Genomic DNA, 27,329 nt, shown 5'->3' with positions numbered 1-27,329 from the left:
GTAGATGTATTTCTGGTGTATCTTTGGGGAGGAAGGTGATCTCTGCATCTTATTCTTCCGCCATCTTCCTGATTCCCCTTATACTGCCTCTTGATTTATCTCTTGAACCTTCTCTTTTCCCCAAAGCTCAACATCTTTTCCACTTGCTTTATGCTGACTTTCATCAGAACCTGAACACTGAAGAGCAAAATATCTTTATTTTAGAATACAGTAGGCAAAGTACATACCTAATTTCCTAAAGAGGCTACTTTCAATACTCTTTTTCTTTGTTTGAATTTGTGCAGAACCTGGGGGTTCCCAAATATCTTTCCAAGTATTCAAGGAAGAACTCTAAGAAAGGAGACAAATCTTGAGCATGTTTAAAACTCATCAGCTATATTGCAGTCCTAAGTAAATAACTCCACCTTTCCTTTTTCAGTTTCCCCTCATTTAATTTGTACTTTCTGGCACTTGCTGGCTCTTCTGAATTATACATTAGACTGGAGTGTTCAATCCATCTGGTATGTCACACAGCACATAAATTTGACTACAAAGAATTATCTTGTTACTGGTGATTCTGAAAAATCTCTAATTACTTTCAGCACACATTCCCCTGGTTGATTTTCAGTCTATTTCTTTACTGGAAATCACTGTCTAGCCATTGAGAAGGCATGTTTTTGCTAAAAAAGAAAAAACGTAAAAGGGAGGGAAAAGAGCTATGTGATTGGATGCCATCCAGGAAGTGCATACATAGCTTTAACTGTAATGGAGTATAATGGCAGCCTTTTTCTGAGAGGATCTAGGGTCAGTGCTCACAGTTTTCTGTTTTCAGTTTTAGTGGGAGAAGTCTGTGCAGGCTTCTCACATAAAATGCACTGCTATCATCATCTGCCAAGATGCTAACTGAAAAGATCCATTATTTTGATATTTAATACCTTATAAATTATATGGAGATTGTGTTGACTGACATGGACATCTGGAAGGATGGTCAGGAATTTTTTTCCTAGGTCAGGTAGACTGAGTGACTGCCTGTTTGTTCATCAATGGCCAATTATGCATTCATAGAGAAAAAGTCTTTTCTCAGCTGCTGGTCAGCTAACCTCAGGGGAAATGGGATGGCTGGATTTGAAGATGGGATACAAATGAGCAGTGGCCATTTGGAATTTATATGGAAAATGTATAGCTGTCTGTTCCCTAACAGAGTTGAATTGTGAGCTGGCCGGTTCTTGAAGATACAGATGAATCCCATCTTGGTTAAGCAGAACTGAAGGTACCTTCAGAGGCTTTCTCACCTTCCATATTGGCTGTCTCTGCCAGCTGGAGAAGGTGCATTTCTCTTGAACATTGACCAGAACTTATCTCGTTTCTGATCAATGACTCCCAATTTACTCCCAAACTCATCTCAAGAAGAGAGAGATGAGAGAGAGGGGGAAGATGGTGGAAGAGTAAGAAGTGGAGATCACCTTTCTCCCCAAAGATACACCAGAAATACATCTACACATGGAACAACTCTTACAGAACACCTACTGAACGCTGTCAGAAGACCTCAGACCTGCCAAAAGGCAAGAAACTCCCCACGAAACTGGGTAGGGCAAAATAAAAAAGAATAAACAGAGACAAAAGAATAGGGATGGGACCTGCACCAGTGGGAGGGAGCTGTGAAAGAGGAAAGGTTTCCACACACTAGAAGCCCCTTCATGGGCAGAGACTGCAGGTGGCAGAGGGGGGAAGATTCGGAGCCACAGAGAAGAGTGCAGCCACAGGGATGCGGAGGCCAAAGAGGAGAGATTCCCGCACAGAGGATCAGTGCCATCCGGCACTCACCAGCCCAAGATGCTTGTCTGCTCACCCACTGGGGCGGGTGGGGCTGGGAGCTGAGGCTCAGGCTTCAATCGGATCACCGGGAGATGACTGGGGTTGGTGGTGTGAAGAGAGCCTGCAGTGGGTTAGTGCATCACTGCTAGCTGGGAGGGAGTCCGGGGAAAAGTCTGGACCTGCTGAAGAGGCAAGAGACATTTTCTTCCCTCTTTGTTTCCTATTGCGCGAGGAGAGGGGATTAAGACCGATGCTTAAAGGAGCTCCAGAGACGGGTGCAAGTCGCGGCTAAGAGCGCGGACCCCAGAGACGGGCATGAGATGCTAAGATTGATGCTGCTGCCACCAAGAAGCCAGTGTGCGAGCACAGATCACTATCCACACCTGGCTTCCAGGGAGCCTGTGCAGCCCGTCACTGCCAGGGTCCCATGATCCAGGGACAACTTCCCCAGGAGAACGAACAGCACGCCTCAGGCTAGAGCAACGTCCTGCCGGCCTCTGCCACCACAGGCTCGCCCCACATCCTCATCCCTCCCTCCCCTCGTCCTGAGTGAGCCAGGGACCCTGAAGCAGCTTCTCCTTTAACCCTGTCCTGTCTGAGCGAAGAAGAGACACCCTCCACTGACCTACACGCAGAGGTGGGGCCAAATCCAAAGCTGAGCCCCAGGAGCTGTGCAAACAAAGAAGAGAAATGGAAATCTCTCCCAGCAGCCTCAGAAGCAGCGGATTAAAGCTCCACAATCAACTTGATGTACCCTGCATCTGTGGAATACATGAATAAACAATGTGTCATCCAAAACTGAGGAGGTGGACTTTGAGAGCAAGATTTATTATTTATTCCCCTTTTCCTCTTTTTGTGAGTGTGTATGTGTATGCTTCTGTGTGAGGTTTTGTCTGTATAGCTTTGCTTTCACCATTTGTCCTAGTGTAATATCCATCCATTTTTTTTCTTTTCAAAAATGTTTTTCTTAATAATTATTATTTATTTTAATAACTTTCTTTTATCTTAATTTATTTTATTTTATCCACTTTCTTTCTTTCTTTCTTTCTACATTTTCTCCCTTTCATTCTAAGCCGTGTGGACGAAAGACCCTTGGGGCGGAAGCCAGGAGTCATTGCTGTGCCTCTGAGGTGGGAGAGCCAATTTCAGGACACTGGTCCAGAAGAGACCTCTCAGCTCCACATAATATCAAACAGAGAAAATCTCCCAGAGATCTCAATCTCAACACCAGCACCCAGCTTCACTCAACGACCACCAAGCTACAGTGCCGGACACCCAATGCCAAACAATTAGCAAGACAGGAACACAACACCACCCATTAGCATAGAGGCTCCCTAAAATCATAATAAGTCCACAGACACACCAAAACACACCACCAGATGTGGACCAGCCCACCTGAGTGACCAGATCCAGCCTCATGCACCAGAACACAGGCACTAGTCCCCTCCACTAGGAAGCCTACGCTACCCACTGAACCAACTTTAGCCACTGGGGACAGACAACATAAAAATGGAAACTACAAACATGCAGCCTGAAAAAAGGAGACCCTTAACACATTAAGATAAGCAAAATGAGATGACAGAAAAACACACAGCAGATGAAGCAGCAAGATAAAAACCCACCAGACCTAACAAATGAAGAGGAAATAGGGAATCTACCTGAAAAAGAATTCAGAATAATTATAGTAAAGAGGATCCCAAAGCTTGGAAATACAATAGAGAAAATGCAAGAAACAGTTAACAAGGACCTAGAAGAACTAAAGATGAAAAAAGTAACGATGAACAACACAATAAATGAAATAAAAAATGCTGTAGAAGGGATCACTAGCTGAACAAATGAGGGAGAAGAACGGATAAGTGACCTGTAAGAGAAAGTAGTGGAAATAACTACTGCAGAGCAGAATAAAGAATGAAAAGGACTGAGGACAGTCTCAGAGACATCTGGGACAACATTAAATGCACCAACATTCGAATGATAGGGGTTCCAGAAGAAGAAGAGAAAAAGAAAGTGACTGAGAAAATATTTGAAGATATTATAGTTGAAAACTTCCCTAATATGGGAAAGGAAATAGTTCATCAAGTCCAGGAAGCACAGAGAATCCCATACAGGATAAATCCAAGGAGAAACATTCCAAGACACATATTAATCAAACTGTCAAAAATTAAATTCAAAGAAAACATATTAAAAGCAGCAAGGAAAAAATGACAAAAAACACAAAAGGGAATCACCATAAGGTTAACAGCTGATCTTTCTGCGGAAACTCTGCAAGCCAGAAGGGACTGCAAGCACATATTTAAAGTGATGAAGGAGAAAAACCTACAACCAAGATTACTCTACCCAGCAAGGATCTCATTCAGATTTGGTGGAGAAATTAAAACCTTTACAGAAAAGCAAAAGTTGAGAGTACAGCACCACCAAACCAGCTTTACAACAAATGCTAAAGGAACTTCTCTAGGCAAGAAACACAACAGAATGGAAAGAACTGTAATAACAAACACAAAACAATTAAGAAAATGGGAATAGGAACACACATATTGATAATTACCTAAAATGTATATGGATTAAATACTCCTACCAAAAGACACAGACTGGCTGAATGGATACAAAAACAAGACCCATATATATGCTGTCTACAAGAGACCCACTTCAGACCTAGGGACACATACAGACTGAAAGTGAGGGGATGGGAAAAGATATTCCATGCAAATAGAAATCAAAAGAAAGCTGGGGTAGCAATTCTCATATCAGACAAAATAGACTTTAAAATAAAGACTATTAGAAGAGACAAAGAAGGAAACTACATAACGATCAAGGGATCGATTCAAGAAGAAGATATAACAATTGTAAATATTTATGCACCCAAAATAGGAGCACCTCAATACATAAGGCAAATACTAACAGCCATAAAAGGGGAAATCGACAGTAACACATTCATAGTAGGGGACTTTCACACCTCAATTTTGCCCATGGACAGATCATACAAAATGAAAATAAATAGGAAACACAAGCTTTAAATGATACATTAAACAAGGTGGACGTAACTGATATTTATAGGACATTCAATTCAAAAACAAAAGAATAAACATTTTTCTGAAGTGCTCATGGAACATTCTCCAGGATAGATCATATCTTGCATCACAAATCAAGCCTTGCTATATTTAAGAAAACTGAAATTGTATCAAGTATTTTTTCCGACCACAATGCTATGAGACTAGATACCAATTACAGGAAAAGATCTGTAAAAATTACAAACACATGGAGGTTAAAGAACACACTACTTAATAACGAAGTGATCACTGAAGAAATCAAAGAGGAAATCAAAAAATACCTAGAAACAAATGACAGTGGAGGCACAATGACCCAAAACCTATGGGATGCAGCAAAAGCAGTTCTAAGAGGGAAGTTTATAGCAATACAATCCTACCTTAAGAAATAGGAAACATCTCGAATATACAAGCTAACCTTGCACATACAGGAATTAGAAAAAGAAGAACAAAAAAACGCCAGGGCTTTCCTGGTGGCACAGTGGTTGAGAGTCTGCCTACCGATGCAGGGGACACGGGTTTGTGCCCCGGTATGGGAGGATCCCAGATGCTGCTGTCAGCTAGGCCCATGAGCCATGGCCGCTGAGCTTCCGTGTCCAGAGCCTGTGCTCCACAATGGGAGAGGCCACAACAGTGAGAGGCCAGCATACCACAAAAAGAGCAAAAACAATAAAACAAAACAAAAAAAACCCAAAGTTAGCAGAAGGAAAGAAATGATAAAAATCAGATCAGAAATAAATGAAAAAGAAATGAAGGAAATGTTAGCAATGATCAATAAAACTAAAACCTGGTTTCTTGAGAAGATAAACAAAATTGAGAAACCATTAGCCAGACTCATCAAAAAAAAAAAGAAGACTCAAATTGATAGATTTGGAAATGAAAAAGGAGAACTAACAACTGACACTGCAGAAATACAAAAGATCATGACAGATTACTACAAGCAACTCTATGCCAATAAAATGGACAACCTGGAAGAAATGGACAAATTCTTAGAAATGCACAACCTGCCAAGAATGAATCAGGAAGAAATAGAAAATATGAACAGACCAATCACAAGCACGGAAATTGAAACTGTGATTAAAAATCTTACAACAAGGAAAAGCCTAGGACCAGAAGGCTTCACAGGTGAATTCTATCAGACATTTAGAGAAGAGATAACACCTATCCTTCTCAAACTCTTCGAAAATGTAGCAGAGGGAGGATCACTCCCAAATTCATTCTACAAGGCCACCATCAGCCTGATACCAAAACCAGACAAGGATGTCACAAAGAAAGAAAACTACAGGCCAATATCACTGATGAACATAGATGCAAAAAATCCTCAACAAAATACTAGAAAACAGAATCCAACAGCACATTAAAAGGATCATACACCATGATCAAGTGGGTTTTTTTCCAGGAATGCAAGGATTCTTCAATATATGCAAATCAATCAACGTGATACACCATATTAACAAATTGAAGGAGAAAAACCATATGATCATCTCAATAGATGCACAGAAAGCTTTCGACAAAATTCAACATCCATTTATGATAAGAACCCTGCAGGAAGTAGGCATAGAGGGAACTTTCCTTAAATATAATAAAGGCCATATTTACAGACCCATAGCCAACATCATCCTCAATGGTGAAAAACTGAAAGCATTTCCACTAAGATCAGGAACAAGACAAGGTTGCCCACTCTCACCACTCTTATTCAACATAGTTTTGGACGTTTTAGACACAGCAATCAGAGAAGAAAAGGAAATAAAAGGAATCCAAATCAGAAAAGTAGTAAAGCTGTCACTGTTTGCAGATGACATGATACTATACATAGAGAATCCTAGAGATGCTACCAGAAAACTACTAGAGCTAATCAATGAATTTGGTAAAGTAGCAGGATACAAAATTAATGCACAGAAATCTCTGGCATTCTATACACTAATGATTAAATATCTGAAAGTGAAATCATGAAAACACTCCCATTTGCCATTGCAATAAAAAGAATAAAATATCTGGGAATAAACCTACCTATGGAGACAAAAGACCTGTATGCAGAAAATTATAAGACACTGATGAAAGAAATTAAAGATGATAGAAATAGATGGAGAGATATACCATGTTCTTGGATGGGAAGAATCAACATTGTGAAAATGACTCTACTACCCAAAGCAATCTACAAATTCAATGCAATCCCTATCAAACTACCACTGGCATTTTTCACAGAACTAGAACAAAAAATTTCGCAATTTGTATGGAAACACAAAAGACCCCGAATAGCCAAAGCAATCTTGAGAACGATAAAAGGAGCTGGAGGAATCAGGTTCCCTGACTTCAGACTATACTACAAAGCTGCAGTAGTCAAGACCATATGGTACTGGCACAAAAACAGAAAGGTAGATCAATGGAACAGGATAGAAAGCCCAGAGATAAAGCCACACACATACAGTCACCTTATCTTTGATAAAGGAGGCATGAATGTACAGTGGAGAAAGGACAGCCTCTTCAAGAAGTGGTGCTGGGAAAACTGGACTGTTACATGTTCAAGTATGAGAACAGAACACTCCCTAACACCATACACAAAAATAACCTCAAAATGGATTAAAGACCTAAATGTAAGGCCAGAAACTATCAAACTCTTAGAGGAAAACATAGGAAGAACACTCTATGACATAAATCACAGCAAGATCTTTTCTGACCCACCTCCTAGAGTAATGGAAATAAAAACAAAAATAAACAAATGGGACATAATGAAACTTCTAAGCTCTTTCACAGCAAAGGAAACCATAAACAAGACCAAAAGACAGCCCTCAGAATGGGAGAAAATATTTGCAAATGAAGCAACTGACAAAGGATTAATCTCTAAAATTTATAAGCAGATCATGGAGCTCAATAACAAAAAAACAAACAACCCAATCCAAAAATGGGCAGAAGACCTAAATAGACATTTCTCCAAAGAAGATATACAGAATGCCAACAAACACATGAAAGAATGCTCAACATCATTAATCATTAGAGAAATGCAAATAAAAACTACAATGAGATATCATCTCACACCAGTCAGAATGGCCATCATCAAAAAACCTAGAAACAATAAATGCAGGAGAGGGTGTGGAGAAAAGGGAACACTCTTGCACTGCTGGTGGGAATGTGAATTGGTTCAGCCACTATGGAGAACATTACGGAGGTTCCTTAAAAAACTACAAATAGAATTACCATATGACCCAGCAATCCCACTACTGGGCATATACCCTGAGAAAACCAAAATTCAAAAAGAGTCATGTACCAAAATGTTCATTGCAGCTCTATTTACAATAGCCCGGAGATGGAAACAACCTAAGTGCCCATCATCGGATGAATGGATAAAGAAGATGTGGCACATATATACAATGGAATATTACTCAGCCATAAAAAGAAACGAAATTGAGCTATTTGTAATGAGGTGGATAGACCTAGAGTCTGTCATACAGAGTGAAGTAAGTCAGAAAGAAAAAGACAAATGCCATATGCTAACACATATATATGGAATTTAAGGGGAAAAAATGTCATGAAGAGCCTAGGGGTAGGACAGGAATAAAGACGCAGACCTACTGGAGAACGGACTTGAGGATATGGGGAGGGGGAAGGGTGAGCTGTGACAGGGCGAGGGAGAGTCATGGACATATGCACACTAACAAACGTAGTAAGGTAGATAGCTAGTGGGAAGCAGCCGCAAGGCACAGGGATATTGGCTCGGTGCTTTGTGACAGCCTGGAGGGGTGGGATAGGGAGGGTGGGAGGGAGGGAGACGCAAGAGGGAAGACATACGGGAACATATGTATATGTATAACTGATTCACTTTGTTATAAAGCAGAAACTAACACACCATTGTAAAGCAATTATACCCCAATAAAGATGTTAAAAAAATAAAAATAAATGCTGGAGAGGGTGTGGAGAAAAGGGAACACTCTTGCACTGCTGGTGGCAACGTGAATTGGTACAGCCACTATGGAGAACAGTATGGAGGTTCCTTAAAAATGTACAAATGGAACCACCATAAGACCCAGCAATCCCACTACTTGGCATATACCCTGAGAAAACCATAATTCAAAAAGAATCATGTACCAAAATGTTCATTGCAGCTGTATTTACAATAGCCAGGAGATGGAAACCACCTAAGTGTCCATCATTGGATGAATGGATAAAGAAGATGTGGCACATATATACAATGGAATATTACTCAGCCATAAAAAGAAATGAAATCGAGTTATTTGTAGTGAGGTGAGTGGACCTAGAGTCTGTCATACAGAGTGAAGTAAGTCAGAAAGAGAAAGAAAAATATTGTATGCTAACACATATATATGGAATCTAAGGAAAATAATGTCATGAAGTACCTAGGTGTAAGACAGTAATACAGACCTACTAGATAATGGACTTGAGGATATGGGGAGGGGGAATGGTAAGCTGTGACAAAGTGAGAGAGTGTCATGGACATATACACACTACCAAACATAAAATAGATAGCTAGTGGGAAGCAGCGGCATAGCACCGGGAGATCAGCTCGGTGCTTTGTGACCACCTAGAAGGATGGAATAGGCAGGGTGGGAAGGAGGGAGACACAAGAGGGAAGAGATATGGGAACATATGTATATGTATAACTGATTCACTTTGTTATAAAGCAGAAACTAACACACCATTGTAAAGGAATTATATTCCAATAAAGATGTAAAAGAATAAATAAATAAAAGAGGCAGTATGGAGCAAGAGCTTTAAAGTCATACAGACCTGGTTTCCCATACCGGTTCTTCCACTTTGATTCATTCAAAAAATATTACTTGAGTGTCTACTATGTACTAGATATTGTACTGAAAAAGAGCAACATGATTACTGCCCTCATGGAACCTACATTTTATGGAGAGTGATGTAGACAGACACTGAACAAATGAATTAAAAAGAAAAATATCAGAGAATTCTATGAAGAAAATTATAATATGATAAATTGATAAGAGTAACTGCATATCTACTCCAGATTGGATGATCAGGGAAGGCTTCTCTGAGGAGGTGATATTTGAACCTGAATGATGAGAAGGAGCTAGCCACATGAAGACCTAGTGGAAAAGTACTCTAAGCAGAGAGAACAGCAAAGGCAAAGGCCCTAAGACAAGAATGAGCTTCACTTATTAAATAATGGAAAGAAGACCAATATATCTGGAATTCAGGTATGAAGGAGAGAGTCGTTAAGAGATAAGGTAGGGGAATAGATATAGGCTTGATATTGGGGGCCCTACCATGGTTAGGTGCTGGATTTCATAAAGACCTACTCATTATCTATGAGACTTCGGGCAAGTTCCTTAACTCTCTGTATCTCAGTCCCCTCGCTTGTGAAAGAGAGAACTAATATGAGTACTTACCTCACAAGATTGTTATGAAGATTAAAAGAGATAATATTTGTAAAGAACAGCGCCTGACACATAGTAAGCATTTGATAGTTATTATATATTAGAACAAGTCTCTTGGTAGCTGATTCAAATTATCCCATATAAACATGGATATATAAGTCTTGGTTCTACCTTCGATTGGCTGTACGACTTTGGGCATGTTACTTAGGCTCCCAATGCCTCAGTTTTGTCATCTTTAAAACAAGATCATAGCATTTTGTGTGCTTCTTCCTGATACATATTGAACATTTGAAATATTTCCATTAATATTGCTATTGTTATTATTCAAACTCTTTCTGGCCTCACGTGGGAATAGGCAGCCACTTTTGTGGAATGTTTTCAAAGGAACTTAAAAGGATTCATTATCCCTAAAACCTCTCTCTTCTTCTCCTTAAAGGCTGAAGTTCCAGCATTAAAATTGTCTTCCTCATGCTTAAGACCCATAGTCTTGGATGGACAAAGCAATATTGTTTAAGAACACAGGCTTTAGTGACATACAGAACTAGGATCAAATCAGACTGCTACTTATTAGTTCTATGGCTATTTTAAGTTTCTTCAGCTAATTGAGCCTCAGTTTTATCAACCGTAGAATGAAGCTAATCATAAAACCTCTCTCATAATATTGTAAAATAACACATGTAAAGGTCTTAGTATAGTATCTGGGACTTAGTAAGCACCTTCATCCATATCAGCATTATTATTAAGTACTGTTAGTTCTGGCACAACATCAGTGAGTTTGGAGTTCCAGTCTTAGAACTATCAGGGACCTCAGAGGTAACTAACAACCTGCTCATTTTACTAATAATGGAACTCAGTCACAAAGAGAGGAAGGGACTTGCCCAAGTTCACACAGTGAGTAGGAAAGTGGAATATAAAAACCAGATTTGGGTTTCCAACCCAAATCTCTTTATTACAGCACAGAGTTAGTATTCAGATCCTTTTCTGGGAGCATGTTTTCCTGAAAGGAATGATGGAGAGAAAGAGTCAGAGAAAGTGACAAAGACAGAGACAGAGAGACAGATAGAAAGCAAGTGAGCCTCTTGCTGTAAGATGAAGCCTGAGGGGAGAGGAGGCTGAGGCCATGACATTATCAGCATTGCTGACTGAAAGTTGCCTATGCCTGGGTTTTCATTAACCTTTTGAGATCTCTGTGGCTTGAGCAAGAGCATAAACACCCAAAGGTAGACAGAATAACTACAGAATTTAGACAATTCAGGGCTACATAACTCTTTTGAAAACAAACATTGGTAATGTGATGTTTTAAAGTCAGAACTTTTTTGCACTTCCTTATATGAATTGTTAAGTATAGCATAAAATTAATTAAAATAATTTTAATTACTTATTTAGGGAGAGGCATACTCCTGTTTTTAATGTTTATGATCTTTAAAGTTTTAATCCAGTATGCTGGGAGCCCGAAATTTGGTTTCAGGTATGTGTTCTCCTTTACTTCGCTGCATAGCACTTACTATCATCTGTCATATTACTTTTAGCTTATTTATTTGTTTTTGGCTATGCCTGATATGACTCAAGAACATAAGGTTTAAAAACAGTTTTTTTCTGTTATTTTCACCACCACATCCTCAGTGCCTGGAAGGATGTCTGGCACATAGTTGGTGTTCAAGAAATACGTTGACTAAGTAAATGAATGAATTCTTGGTCCCTAGGAATTCCCCCAGCCTGTTTCTCAAGAACCTCAAACTGCCTTGAATCAAGGCTAGTCCAGAATCCCAACTGAGAAAGGTGCCCCCTAGTTTTGGCCTTGACACCACCAACTTGAGTAAGGAAGGTAAAAAACTGAGCAGACAGTTTATCCTAGACTAGTAGTGGGAATGAGGGCTCTTTGTAATAAGCATTTCACCTATAAGATCGGAGCTCCTCCATGATAAGTAAGAAGGAAAGCTGGTTGCAAGGCACACACAAGTCATTCCAATCTTAGAGCTTGCCTGGCTTCCCTCACTGCCACATTTTAGGCTTCACACTGGCTCTACTCCTCTACCCTCTTGGACTCAGTACCTCTCTGGGTGCTTGGGAGAGAAGAGCTTCATTCCCCACACTCAGAGAGAGAAAGAAGGGAAGCAGTGGGAAGTATATAGCTACGCAAAACTCTGAATACAAGGGGAAATTTTTATTCAGTAACCACAGGCAATTTTGGAAAATAGGGCTGTCTGGAGGAAGGCAGTGTACGTTTTGGACTCAGTGGTACACAGGGTAGTGTCAAGAGAGTGGGACAAGAGAGTTGCAGTACAGAGGCTTTACCAGAGGCTCAACAGATGATTCACCATTTACCAGGACAGTCATCTCTACCCATCCCAACCCTGCTTCAGTCATTTGAATTAACCAGACTCCTTTTATAAGATGCAAACAACAAAGGGAGGATTAAAAGCAGTGGGTGAAGGGGTCAATCATTGGCAACTTGTAAATCTGTTCAACGTGTCACTGTCTTGACAGACGTTTATGTATTGTTTTCAGTCCACAAAGAAGCACTATTTCTGTAAGAGGTAGGGAGAGATGTTAAAGGGCCACAGGAAAGACAGGTAGAGAGTTTGGGAAACAATAGCAAACATAAGGTACAGGGGTTTGGGGGTAGAGACAGAGGTGGAAGAAAGCTAATAAGGATGTGACACCAATGACATGTCCCCATTTTTTTCTGAGGATCTGATCTAGAAGGTCACTAATCACAAAGTTCTTATAATTTTAAACATAGTCTAGGGCTAACCATGCTGGTCGTGATGTTAGAAAAGGCAGTGTTTGATGTCATCACATGGGGAACCAATACACAGAGTTGTTTATGAGATGCTGACATTGCTTTCCCTGAGAGTTCGAAGGCATGGGGACAATGACTATGAACTCCCTGTGCTGCTACTCTGGGACCACCACCTGTTTTAGTTATTGATCAGTCAGCCACCTATTTCCAAAATCTTCTAATTGTTGTCAGATTTTTTTTCTCCCCTGACTTTCCCCAGGCCTCCCAGTCATCCTAGGATGTTTCCTCAAATCTGAGAAATCAGATTCAAGAGTCAGCTTGGCAATAAACTCCAAATAAATCAAAGCCAAGTTGGACAAACCAACTTAACCTTTCAACTTGATCTCTGAAAAGTCACCCATGGATTTGCCATTTGCAACTCCGCATTAGTCTTTAGACAGCCTCCAAAACAAAGTACTGGAATTGGTTTGAGAACAAATATACTTTAATAAGTTCTTTCTTGAAGGATGGAGGAAAGATAATAGAAAATTGTCTCTGGGTGCCCACAAATAAAGGCAAAGTTGAAGGTTCCCTTTTCTCCACATCCTCGTCAACATTTCTTGTTTCTTGTCTTTTTAATAATAGCCATTCTGATAGATGTGAGGTGGTATCTCACTTGACTTGCATATCCCTGATGATTAGTGATGCTGAGCATCTTTTCATGTGCCTGTTGACCATCTTCCTTGGAAAAATGTCTATTCAGGTCTTCTGCACACCTGAAACTAATATAATATTGCATGTCAATTGTAATTCAATAAAAAGGGAAAGTTGAATAAATAGTTGACCAAAGTATAACTGCTAGATAATCCAAGTGTATTTTATTACATTTAATAAGCATTTAAAATCCAAGTTGTAAATACAGTTGAATGATTGCTTTTGCTTTTAAATGTAAAATAAAAGGCAATTTTACATTTAGTTTACATTACATTTTGTTGGTTACATTGTTAACATGACAAAAATTTTTATTATTAGCAAGTTATATTAACTATAAAATTGGAAATTATGATAAATTGAAATATGGAAAAGTAAACAAAACTAAATATGGAAATTACACAAAAGGAAACTGGTTTATTGATGTATTTTATGTCAATTTGGTTAATATATCCTAGTAAATGGTTTGGTGTCATAATCCTCAAATTTCATAATTTTGAGAGTCCAGGACACAAACAAAAGTTCACATATAGTTTATACTTACAAGAAACAGAAAAGAAAGAATACCAAAAGAAAAAGATTATTCATACTTTGATTACTAATTTGATTTTACAACATAACTTAACAACCAAACTTTACCTAACTTAACCTAATTTCATCTAACTCAACCTAATGCCTTACATATTCTATCTATTGCATGTTTATTTTTAGGACTTTAGATCATGAGGAAAAAGTAATGCCATTTTTGAGAATTCATTTTTATTATTGTTCTATTGTTTTAGCCTTTTTTTCACTTAGTTCGTAACCCAGGCACAGATTTGGTGGTTTTTAAAATTACATTAGGCTCTTGGATTTTTATCTAAAAATCTTAGTATTTTTATCTAAAAATCTTAGTATTTTTAAATCTACATATGTCAGAAAGAAAAACAAAGGTTAATGAGAGTTTTAACAATTTGCTTATTGCTTTAAAAGTTTTACTTTTTTGTCATTGTTGTACGGTTTTTAATCTCTCCCTGGCACAAGTTCAGCAACTTACAAGATGCATTGTTCCTAAAAGTTTTACTTAAAAAGTCTTAGCATTTTAAAATTATCACATCTCCAAATAACTTAAAAATCGAGTAAAACATATTTTAAGAATATTTTGGTTTGGTTTTGTAGTGCTTTAATTGTGTGTGTGTAGTAGGCATGCAGGATATTTATTTCCACTGCTTCTTATATGAGAACAAATGTAGCATCTTTCAAACTATACCGTGCTCAGAGGTTTTGTTTATAGGTCTTAATATTCTTAAACCTACACTTCATCCAATAAATAGTAAGAGATTATAAGGATGTTTTTGTTGCTTTTGTTGTTTAAGTTAGTTATAAAAAATGTTTTCTTTTTTGTATACCTTTAAATATTGATTTTAATTGCTCTTGAACTAGATGCCAGTTTAGCAGCTTCCTAGCTGCATTTTAATTCAAAGCGTCATATGAAAGTTATAGCTTTTTGTAAGTTTGAAAAATGCTCAGAAAAAAAAGTTCTAAGTTTTTTTTGTGTTTTTTGTTGTTGTTTTCTAAGGGGTCATTTTGTTTTATTTTTTCCAATGAGGTCCTGACCTGGGCACAAATGTAGCAGATTTCTACCTGTATTGTACTCTAAAATTTTTTACAAATAATTCAATATTTTTAAGTTTACATATACTCAAAAAATAAATAAAATATTAATGCAAGTCTTAGGAATTTTTTGTTGGTTTTACCATTTTGCAATTTTTCTGTTTTTTGTTTGTTTGTTTGTTTGTATTGGTTTAGTTTGGTTTATGTATTTTTTTTCAATATGCTCCCAACCTGGGCACAAATTCAGCAGCTCTCCGGCTATACTGTGCTCCAAAATTAATATGAAAGAATAAGTAATTTAAAGTTACAGATCTCTACTCCCTCCCCCCAAAAATGATTAATGCAAGTTTTAAAAAAATTTTTTGTTTTATGGTTTTTTTGTTATTGTTTCTAAATTTTTTCAATTTGCTCCTGACCTGGGCACAAATGCAGCAGCCTTCTGGTTGCACTGTGCTCCAAAATTTCATATAGAAAATATTTATAAAAACCAGTCTCTGAAAAGAAGGATAATTGGAAATTCTTAGAAAAAATGTTGATGTCTCTTAGTTTTTAATGAATATTTGTTGTTTTATGTGATTTTCCATTTTGCCCTGTTTTGGGCACATATTTAGCAGCTTTCTGGATCTGAAGTTTCATATGAGAAATTTAATGTAGTGTAGAAAAAGGAAAACGTTTTTAAAAACTGACACTGCTGGTGACTGCAAATATGTAAATCCAGTTAATCTTCTGTTTCTTCCCAGCCATATTCATGCAAACAAAATTTATGTTTCTGCTTTCAAAATATATACAACAAATTTTGCTAGCTCTCTTAAATTTGATACTTTTTATTAATAATGTTAAGCTAAAATATGTTAGTCTGCTAAAATAAACTCAATGACAATTCAAAAAGAAAAAAAAAGACTAGCATATATCAGTAGTAACACAAAAGGTTGTTTTTAAAAAAAATAATCCCTGAATTTGTTCTATATTTATAGGCCCAACCTAATTACCGAATATTATTGGAGTAGAAATATATTTTTTAAAGTTTTTAAGTAATCTCCATATCACTAAATCCAAGGCTACTGTCCACTTATATAATGTGGTACAATGAATTTCCAACCCAGCAGAAGAGTTTGGCAATAACTTTTTGTTGTTGTAATTAGACCTGACCTATAATTATTGAACAAAACAGCATATGTACAATAAACTTTCAAATAAATGTATCTGACTGTATTCAGTACACTATTCTTAATATCATTAGCTTGAAATCTTTTCTCTTATTCATAGCATAGGAAAATTGTAGAAGAAACCATATCTGGACCTAAAGAGAGTTCTCATACCTAGAAGGTGGATTCTAGCATTAATTCACCACCATTATGTGTTGTTTGATCACTAACTTCCTCTTGAATAGCTGGAAGGGAAGGCTTTGTGGTCAGAGGTGTTTCAGTCTTAAACAGAGACTCCATCCTGATATGGGTATTGATGTAGAAGGACTTCTGAAAGGACTCAAGGGTGAAGTAATAGATGAAAGGGTCAAAGCAACAGTTCAGAGTTGCAAGGCACAAGGTGATTGGGTACATAATCTTTGCAAATCTTTCCAACAAGCAATTGGTAATGGCTTGGGAGCGCACTAGGGCATACAGGAAGAGGACGGAGTTATAGGGTACGAAGCATACCACAAAGACTGCCATATGCACTGTGATCATCTTCAGCACTTTTTTCTTATTGGTCCCAATTTGAGACAGTGTAGCAGGCTTACGGAGGGTTTTTAGCACCACAGAAGAGCAAGAGACATTCAGTATCAAAGGAATGATAAAACCAACAACTTCAATAAATATGGTTATCTTGGACAGATAAGTCTTCCATACACGTTTGGAGAAGCCCTCAAAGCAGGTGGTGGTTGCATTGTTGACATTAGTGGTGGAGAATAAAGAGGCTGAAATACCACCACTGAGGACTAGGATCCAGACTCCAGCACACACAATGGCAGAATTCCTCCTGGTCCTAATGGTACGAGATCGGAAGGGATAGACAATGGCCAGGAAACGATCCACGCTAATACAGGTAAGGAAGAGCATGCTCCCATAGATGTTGGTTAGAAATGCAGTCCCAGAGATCTTGCAGAGGGTGTCACCAAAAGGCCAGTGGCGGTTGAAATTGTAAAATATTTTGAAAGGTAGAGTGCAGACAAAGAGCAAATCAGAGAGGGCCAGATTGGTGATGAAAACAGCCGTCTCACTTCTCATTTTCATGCGGAAGCAGAAGACAAACAGAGAGGCACTGTTGGTTATCAGACCCAGGATGAATACAACACTGTAGACAGCACCATTCAGATTATACTTGAAGGAATCATCAACAATGCAAGTATTATTGGCAGTAGCATTGCCCAACCTGGGTCTGAGGCTTGAATTTAAATCTTGGAATTGGAAGTCAATGAATCTTCTGTCACCCATGGATTTTTTTCAGGAGGCCTGCTGGCTGCAGGGTTCAGCACTCTGAGACTAAGGACTGGTAGGAAATGTTTTCCTCCTATGGGAGACAAGATGGAACCAGTCATCAAATCTACCTTCCATCCACGATTTCTGTGGAGTAAAAGATATTCTGTCTACCCAGACTGGAAATAACACGCACATTCAATTCAGTTTAACAAATACCTTTTGAGTACCTACCATATGTTAAAAGGTACTACAAGAGTATGTTGCAGGAGTAGGAGAGATCACACTCAAGACAGTAATTGCAGTACTGTAGCACTGCAATGCACAGGAATAAGGTATTTGTTTCTGGGGAGCCCAAGGCCGGTAGGGGCGGGGTGGGGGCGAGGGTGACTTTGATGGTTAAAACAATGTTAATACTTTGAAATTTGTATGATTTTTTAACTTTCAAAAGCATGTTTTATTTGATTCCTACAAGTACACCATAAGGCAGGCAAGGCAGGAATTTATCACCATGTTACAGAAGCAGAAACTGAGGCTTATGTAATTTAGAATTACAATAATGTCAGAAATGGAAGAACATGTAAATGATACAGTCAGAACCAGAATTCAGGTGTTTTTTTAAAAAATTCCTAACTAAAGGATTATCAAGCTACTCTAAATTATCAATACATTGTCTACTTTCTAGTATTACTAAACTTCATTGTCTGAGTATTAGTTCTACTGCACAAGAGTACAGGTGAATATGGGACCTCCAGGACAACCTCTTTAAAAAGTTATGAGTAAACTCCTGAATTAAAATGTTGATTCACCTTTTCTTCCAAAATATAAGTTTAGAGAGCAGGGATCCCTCAGTATATTAAAGTTCTGGCTAAAACTTTTTTCACTATACTACGTTGCCTTTATAGAGAGATATTTCAAATGACAATCTCAATGTTTCCCTCTTTCAGACTGTAGTCCCTTTCTAAGCTTTTTTCATGCCAGACCCTAAGCCTTGGGTATTTTCCTACTCCCTCTCCCACTGCTCATTCCATCAGTTACTATCATGCCTTCAGCTCTTAAAATGGCCCTGGTCAATAAAGCCTTTCCTGGCTGAATACAAGTGAAATATGAAAGGTAGATTTGAGGTGAACAACCATCCCCCTGTACATTTCTGATCTGGCCAGTTACATGCCCTCTGACTGCCACCACTTGTACACGTGGCTGTCACTGACTAATCATCTTTGTTGGGTATCTGAACCATCATTGTTCAAAGGTGCATATAGAAATCTTACTAACCATCTCCTAGGTCAACAGCTGCCATTGGAGGATTGTCTTCTGAATGCTCTATAATACACTATGAACAAGTTGCAGCTGAATGAATTGTTTTCAATGAGGAAGATATGGAATAAAAGTGGTCTTTGTTCTTGACTTATCCAGTAATGTGTTTTCATATGATTATATTTTAAAACGCAAAAACCATTTCTCTGAAGTGATTCCTCCTTATGTCACTCTTTCCTTCCACCTCCCAGGGAACAGGTCAAAGGGCCTCTGTATCAGAGAAGGGAGTGGCAGGGGGAACCTGCCATAGATATAGAGGCCTGAAGCCACTTCAACCAGTGTTTGGCCTGAGGGGAAAAAAACTGGTTTGAGAAAAAAAAAAATCACTCACTGCAGTGCCCAGAACGAGAGCTGACGTTGGAGAATATAGGGTGCAAAGTAAAGGGTTGGCATTTTTAATAGCTAAAGTTTTAAAGTTAAAATTGGAAGTGTGCCGTTCCTGATTTCTCATTCAACAAAGCTTTATGGAGTGCCTCCCCTGAGCCTAACACTGCTCTAAGATCATATTTCTTCTTGGCCATTTCATCTCACAGGCCCAGCTCAACTTTTGCCAGAAGTAACCTTGGTATACGAAAACAGGCTATAGTAGGAACCTTGACAAAGTAAGGTCCAGGAGGAAAAAAAAAAACAGAGAAGGAAGAAATAAAAATAGATTGGGAGAGCAGAAGAGAAGATGGCAAAGAAAGTAGCAGAGAAGGAAAAACTGAGGAATTGAGAGAAAAGGGAGAAGAAAAGACAAAAAAAAGAAGACCTTGCTGGGGAGAGGTCAGTGCTTCCATCTAATTTGTATTAAGGGCTTGGAGGGTACTCCCAATTTATAAGTCCTCCAATTCCACCCTCTCTACCTTGCTTCATCTCACTTCTTCCAATTTTCTCAGAAAGAACAGTACACAGTGGCCAAGGGGGTGGCAGAAACAAAAAGAGTGGCAAACTTCTCAACTGCTTAAACCACATTATATACTATTTTACACCCCCACACGCTACCCATTAGGCTGGAAGTCATTTTTTTTCCATTGTTGAAAGAAATCAAGATAGTCAAAAATATCCTTCTAATATAGTCACACAATCTAAAGAAATTACAGGAATGCAAAACCCCTACATTAAAGCCAAGCTTCATTCACTATGATCTGCTTGCACCTGCCTTCTACAAAAAGTACTGCTAATAAGTTTATTTTATTTGAAAAATGCTTTCATAATAGAAGTCTTTTCACATTTGCTCAGACTCCCTCCAGTCTGCCCACTGGTGACCCTTTTACACAGTATACTTCTAGTTCACTGTCTATGTATGATTTTGTACTTCCCAAGATGGCATGTTTCAAATAGGTGAGCTTTACTCCGCAGTTATCTATTCAGTTTTATATCTCCCAGAACATATACACTATATCCACAGCAGGCAGTCTGCAAAAGCCTGGCACTTCTACTTAGCTGCATTGAGTAACCAAATCCTGTGGGAGAGAAAGGACCACAGACAAGAAAGCATTACAGTCTCAATCCTGAAGAGAGAGCATGGGAAAACTGTCACTAAGGCCCTATTCATAGCTTTCTCTTGCTCAAACACACAGCCCCTTTGCTGTCTAGCAGCGAGGGTGTGGTGCTGGGATTTAACACAGCACTGTAAGCAAGGAGTTCTATTTCTGATTCAGACACTGGTTCACTCTGTAACTTGGCTATACTGTTTCTCTTCCCTGTATAAACATTACCTCTAGCCTCACAGCTGAGGCTAGGAAGATTCAACAGGGCTTGTGAGTAGCTTTATGAGCTTGACAAGCATTCAGCCCAACCTAACCACAAAGAAACATTACCGGAGTTTTTTCCTTCTCCCTCCTCTGGCACAGCTGGACACCTATGTCTCTGTCTTTCTTGGTATGCTGAACTTCATATTAGCAACACATCTTTCTCTTAACACCATGTATACCCTTTACTTCAGAAATCCCCCCTTGAGTTTCAACCTTAACTACACAATTTTGTCATAATGGGACAATCCAGGAGTGTGTCCCAAAAGGAATATCTCCCACTGAGCTATGGTTAAAAAAAATCAGAGAGGCATTTGGCTCTTAAACTAATTCTGAAGGAGAATCAGTGAAAAAGAGAAACAAGGTCTCTTTTCTGACTGGCTTCCTTTCTTTTGACTGAAATAAACAGTGTTTTTTAACCACTGGATTTTCCTAAATGGCTAACATATTGTGCACTGAATGGAGGCAAAGGGCCAACACTTGAGCTTCAGATAAGATGAAGAAGAAAAAATATAGGCTGACACAGTTAATTACATCTTTCACTGCAAGTAGCATTAGACTATTATCTTGTGAAGACTTTTACAGCCAATTATTTTAACAATTAATCACCTAAGGGTGCAGAGTGCTGATTGCATGTATTTTCAGTGACAATGGACAGGAAGCAGGTCACCTGGAGGTTGACCAAAGAGAAATCTAACCCTTGCTGAATTTTTAACTTTGACCTACACATATGGAGCCAGTATGGGCAGTTCATAGTAGTGTTCACAATGTTTTTCCCTTATAAAAAATTTCTAATCATAATGAAATATACCATGTTTGCAGTCTTTTGGGCTCCTGGAGGAAGTAGAGTTAGCCTTTTTGCCCTATAAAGATGAATACCTAAATTACTTCACTAAGTGCTAAATTTTCAGGTGATACATTGGAAACAAAGCTCTAATTTCTGGCATATGCCCAGTAGCCTAGAAAGGCTGGCTTGCTTTTGTTCCCTACAGAAGACAATCCAGAACTCAGGGAGGCAAGGCCTTGAAGGCAGAGTATACTTAAATTTTCTTGCTTTGCTCCCTTTTTAATGAGCTTGGGTCAGATCAGAGTGCTTCTGATCCCCAGAGCATTTCCTCTTTCTACTGGTCGAAGTTTAGGAACACTGACACAATAGTTTTCGGAGGAAGCTGAAACCTATTGTGTCCTTTCTATAAATATCTAGCAGTGAAGCAAACTAAAAAATGTTGCAAAAATACAGATTAAAACCATCCTGCTGGAGTAATAGGGAATATGTCTAGACTGCCACTCCTCAGATGAGTGGCTGCTAACAGAGAAGACTCCTTAAGGAAATTTTCTAGGCCAAGTCACAAGCACAGATCACAATCATTCACACGGTTCCAATTGATGTTCCTATGCATTGGCTGCTGTTTCATAATAGTTTTCAAAACACAACCTAGCCTTATAAAATTACATATGGAGGAAACCATAGGTAAATATTTCACTCTAGAATTGAGCTGGGAAATTGATCTATATCAGGTCTCATCTCAAACAAGCCTCTCTCTGTGTCAAATGTTTAGACTGACAAGCTCGTTTATTTTATTTTTTTGTCCTCATTTATTTTTATGCAAGAAATATCCTTTTGAAAAAGGCTTTCTATGTTAAATTTGGTTCACACTAAGATTATTATGGCTGTTTTGTCCCCCTACTTTATTTGAAAAGAGGAGGAAATTGACACAGGCCCTAATCTGAGCAGTTCCTATCCTCAGTGTTTAACTTAATTTTTTTCACCAAAAAATGTTCCAGTCTCTCACTAACACTTCACTTGATAACACAGTCTAATTTTTGGAAAATAATGTGGTTTAGTGCTCAATATGATGGGACCAAAGTTTGCATCAACCCTACTAAAGTAGAATTTTCCCTAAGAGTAAGTTATAGAGTAAGACAACTGTAGACAAATTGCTCAACCTAATCTAATGAAATTGTCTAGAGTCTTCAGACTTAATATCTCATCTCAGCAGAAGCCCCAGACCTTTTGGGGGAAAAAAATTAGATATTCCTAAAAGAGCCCATTTGCAAATCCTGTGAGGCTCTTAAATTCCAGCTAGGAATCTGGCTTTATTTCACATAGTTGAGCAGATAAATTAGTTATCAATTTGCATACCAATTCATCTGATATACTTGGATACTGATCCTGATAATATGAGCAAAAGCCATGTCTCCCACTGCTAAAGGCATATACCAGTGGCAGAGAAGGTTTAAACCAAAGAATCAATATTCTTTTACATCATACCTGCCTGGATTATAATTAACAATTACAACTCTTCCATTCATTCTGGATTTTTGGATCATATAACCTATAATAAATTGGAAGCACTGGTTAGAAAAAATGTTGGAGAATAAAATTAAGAATTTTAGAGAAAGTTATTACCAGGACAGTGGTACTCACCACATTAGTTCAAACCAAATTCTGGAACCAATTTTATCCAAGACTTGGGTGATCAATGAACTTTCTGGAGGTACTGTGGTTAGAGACTTCCTCCAATGGATGCTGTGAAATAGAATTACTCACAATAGTGTGCCATGGAGAGAGCTTTTCAATAAAATGTATACCAAAATATAAGGTAAAGAAATATATTACATGATATAAATCAGAGTAAATGAGAGCCAACATATTTTAAAATGGTATCTAAATGCTTTGGATTTCATTATTACAGAGTTGCAGATAACATTTTATTTTCTAAGCTTGTTACTGCTATGTCATATTTTGTTAGTTATATTGACACACATAAAGTCCATGAGTTTATGTAACTTATAATCACTTAAAGATAACTAGTGACAAAAGGCATAAAAATACTTCTTCCACTTTATAAGGTAATACATTACATTAAAAATAACTGAACAAAGATTTATTTGGCCTGAAGTTGTATTGGTTCTTTGTGGTTTTTTTCTGTTTTATTTTCTTTTCTTTTTCCCTGGCAGCAACTGTTACTATTGGGCAGGAGCCTTGATAGGAGAAGAGGAAAGAAGACTGGAACAACAGGTAGAGACCTAACTGCCTTGTCTCTAACCACCCCCAACCCAGCTGGATTTCTTTCTTCCCTGAACTATAGTGATATGAGCAAGTCTTCAATTACTTCAGTTAGCACACTGACAATCACTGCTCCTTCTACTAGGATGTTCTAGGCCAACCTAATATAGCATGTCTGTAACATCTTCAAATCACAATTCTACCCAAAATACTTGTATAGAACCAGAAATACTCTGCAGTGGAATTCATACAGGTAGCAAATGAATTTGAATCCTACTCACTTACTGCCTGTAAAGTAGAATCATCTGCTAGTGGCAAACTTACACTATCATCACATCTCACCCTCTTCTGAAGGTGGCCTAAACAAAGCAGACTGCTATGCTTCAACTCTCCTGAAATAATTTTTCTCTAATATAAGGGAATCAAAACTTAAAAAATAAAATCATTAGATAATTTAAAATATGTTTGAGATCACCTTAACATTAAGGAGAATTGATTTTCACACTCCTCCAGAGAGCAGTATTCCTGGAATGAAATTAATATTATTTTACTGGTTTATCTTAAAGAAAGACAGAAGCATTAACATTTCTTTCTTTCATGGCTTTCACAATTGATACAGATTATAAAGAAAATTTCTTTTTGTTTAGAATCAAAGCAAACCAGGAAGTTCAAATACCCAGAAATTTTCATATTTGGTGTTAATTCAATATAGCCACGTCCAGGCACATCACTAGCTAACTGTGTGAGACCAAGTCATAGTCTCTTTCTGTACCTCAGTTTCTCTTCTCCTTCCATTTTTCCTTGATTAATAGCAGCCTTCAACTCATGTTATGGCACTGTGGCCTCACTGGCTGTTCCCTCCTGTCAGTGTTTTTACCTGCTCCCATTTGTCACTGCAAAAAAAATTTTTTAATCCCTCTAAGTCTGAGATAAGGGGAATTAATTTTTATTAGACTCAATGAAATTATTGCTAGATTTATTTTTTAATTGATGTATAATTTACATATAACATTATATTAGTTTCAGGTGTATAACATAATGATTCAATCGATATTTGTATATATTGTGAAATGATCATCACAGTAAGTCTAGTCAACATCCATCACCATATGTAGTTTAGATTTATTTTAGTATCAGAAGTAAATATTATTAATTATTGTCAAAAGCTAAGGATCACAGATCAAGCTGCCATTTATATCGTAAAGTCTCCCTAATATCCTCATTTTCCTCATCCTCTGTCCTTATGCCCATATCAGCTCTAATTGTCTAGGTCTTAATCCTTGACCTTCTCTACCTGTTCCCCAGTGACCTCTCTCCTCAAAATATAAGGTTATCGAAATACTTCAGAACATAACTATAGAGAATCAGTAGACTACTTACCCCATGCCTTGCTCTAATTACTTATCTACTAAAAGTGAGGATTGATTCCAAATGGTAGGTAAACTCCTATTAAGCTCCCAATTTTCAGTACTAGTATTCACAAACACATTAGTGAGTTTTTTCCTCCCCTGTAAGAAGGCCAAGAGTAGACTATACACAATGACCAACACTGAGAAAAAAAGGCAACTATACAATTAAGCCTTATCACAGTAAGGGCAACAAGTCTCATTACATTTTCTGTCAAATGGAATTGAATAGATCAAGCTTTAGCTAAACTTGGCCTGAGTGTTTCTGTAGGGCATATTCCCAGTCCTCTCTTTAACTTTTGTGAGTACACATTCTGAAAGGCAGGTCTGATTGTTCCAATAGGGCTTTGATTTGCATCTCTGATTAGCTGGAGATGCTTTAGAGTGTAGCTGCCATCAAGTGTATCAGCTGAACTCATCCTTTATAGGAACAGCACATTTCATCTGTGACAAGGCAAAAGGATTTACAATCTATGTTGACGGGATATGTTATTTGAAATTTTATTCTGAAAAATAAACATGTTTCAAAGCCACTGAATAATTTGGAGCTTAGGTTATTATTGTTGTCTTCATGTTGGTCAAGGAAAAAGAAAACTGGTATAATTTGGTAAGGTAGCAAAGTGAATAACCCCACGAAGCTCTGAAATGTTCTACTCTTCTAATTTGTCTGGTCTTTTCCACAGTGGAATAATAATAAATTACATTGCTCAATTTCCTAAAACAAAGTAACCAAAATACAATATTTATCAATTCAACAAAATCTTGTAAGTAAAAATCTTAAAAATATTCAGGATATACAAGAAGAGAATTTTAAATATGTCACATTATTGCATTTGTATGGAAAATAGCACTTAAGTTCACATATAAGGGCAAATTCCATTTATGCCAGAATTAGTTTTTCATTGAAATGTGTTTCTTCCTTTATGGTCTAGTTCATGAATTATTCAATATAACAAATGTCACATTCTCCATAAATCAATTAGGCATCAAAGGCACGCTGCTGTATAGTTTTACTAGAAAAAACCTCATCAAAATAGAAGCCACATTAGCTCACAATCAATTGTAAACCAAAGAAATATAAAGCTAGCCAAAAGAATTTCTAAATTGCTCTACTCTGTGATTTTAAATCATCTCTTTAGGACAACTGTGTTTACATGAAACAACAGCCTGAAAATCTTGTATCTCTTCCACTGAAACAGTATTATTGCCAAAACAATAGAAATTCCTGCTTTTTTTTTTTTAACCATTCGACTCGAAGATCCCTGTTCAGCACTTCAGAGTTGAAATCTAACTTCTTTCCCCAAACACTCTAAGCATCAGTGTTTCCACTGAAGTTTGTTATGCCATCCCCCCACCACCAAACGCCCGAATAAAATCTTTCTCAAAGAGACTTACCCCAAGAAAGAGTGTGCTAGATGAGAGAGTGTGCTCATGCCTGTAGACAATTAGCTAATAAACATGTAAACGGGCAACTCGCACTTTAGAAGTGCATATTTTAATCTATTATTCTTTTTTACAGGGAAAGGTTAGCCCAGCCCAAAGTAGCAGACACTGGGCTGCCGAAGCTTCTTACAGCAAACTGCTCATTCTGAAATGTGAGCTTATTTACATTTATCTCTTTCCCTTTGTTAAGGAACGGCCCTCTTGAATGCTGTAGCTGGCATGCCTTTAACAAACAGGACGCAAGAAAAGGCCCAAAGTCCGGGCCGGAGCGTAGGGCCGGGGGAACTCTTGGGGGTCTCAATAGGAAATGCTTTTCATTGGATAAGGAGGCATTATTAGGAGCAGAAATCCCGCCCAATACCCTGTGCTCCATCGTTCCCTCAGTCACCAATCACTGGACTGAAGAAGTTTTTCCTTAAAGAGCATTGCCCAGGAAAAGCAGTTTTCACAGTCAAGAATTGGCGGCTTAAGTGCCACTTCACAATATAAAAAGTGTCTTTCCTGACCAATTAATCCGCAGAGAAAGCCTTTGTGCCTGTCTTTGATGCAGGACGGCTATCCTCCCCCACCCTCTTACAATTCTAATGAGGAGGAGACGAAACTCCAAACTGGGAGGAGTGTTTCATTTATGAGCAGCCCATGTTTGTTCCAACTTTATTAAAATAATTACAATAAAAATCTTAATAATAAGTAGGGGGCGGGGAAAGGCAAAAGTGATTGGTACCGTAAATACATTCCTATTATACTATGCAAAATTAAACCACCACCACCACCACAATAAAATA

The 27,329-nt window shown here is 38.0% G+C and overlaps 1 protein-coding gene across 1 annotated transcript; it reads right to left on the bottom strand.

Annotated features, from left to right (window-relative positions):
* Positions 1-16,029: 16,029 nt before the first annotated feature.
* On the bottom strand, positions 16,030-26,691 carry LPAR4 (lysophosphatidic acid receptor 4). Its single transcript, XM_065900849.1, has 4 exons — positions 26,497-26,691; positions 24,171-24,220; positions 23,114-23,215; positions 16,030-17,729 (listed from the first exon to the last, which is right to left on the bottom strand). The coding sequence occupies exon 4, from the start codon at positions 17,651-17,653 to the stop codon at positions 16,541-16,543; it is 1,113 nt and encodes a 370-aa protein (XP_065756921.1). The 5' UTR covers positions 17,654-17,729; positions 23,114-23,215; positions 24,171-24,220; positions 26,497-26,691; the 3' UTR covers positions 16,030-16,540.
* Positions 26,692-27,329: the final 638 nt, after the last annotated feature.

The sequence above is a fragment of the Phocoena phocoena genome, chromosome X, assembly GCF_963924675.1.
Source record: "Phocoena phocoena chromosome X, mPhoPho1.1, whole genome shotgun sequence".
NCBI classification, from domain to species: domain Eukaryota; kingdom Metazoa; phylum Chordata; class Mammalia; order Artiodactyla; family Phocoenidae; genus Phocoena; species Phocoena phocoena.
This window is presented reverse-complemented; position numbering and strand designations above follow the sequence as displayed.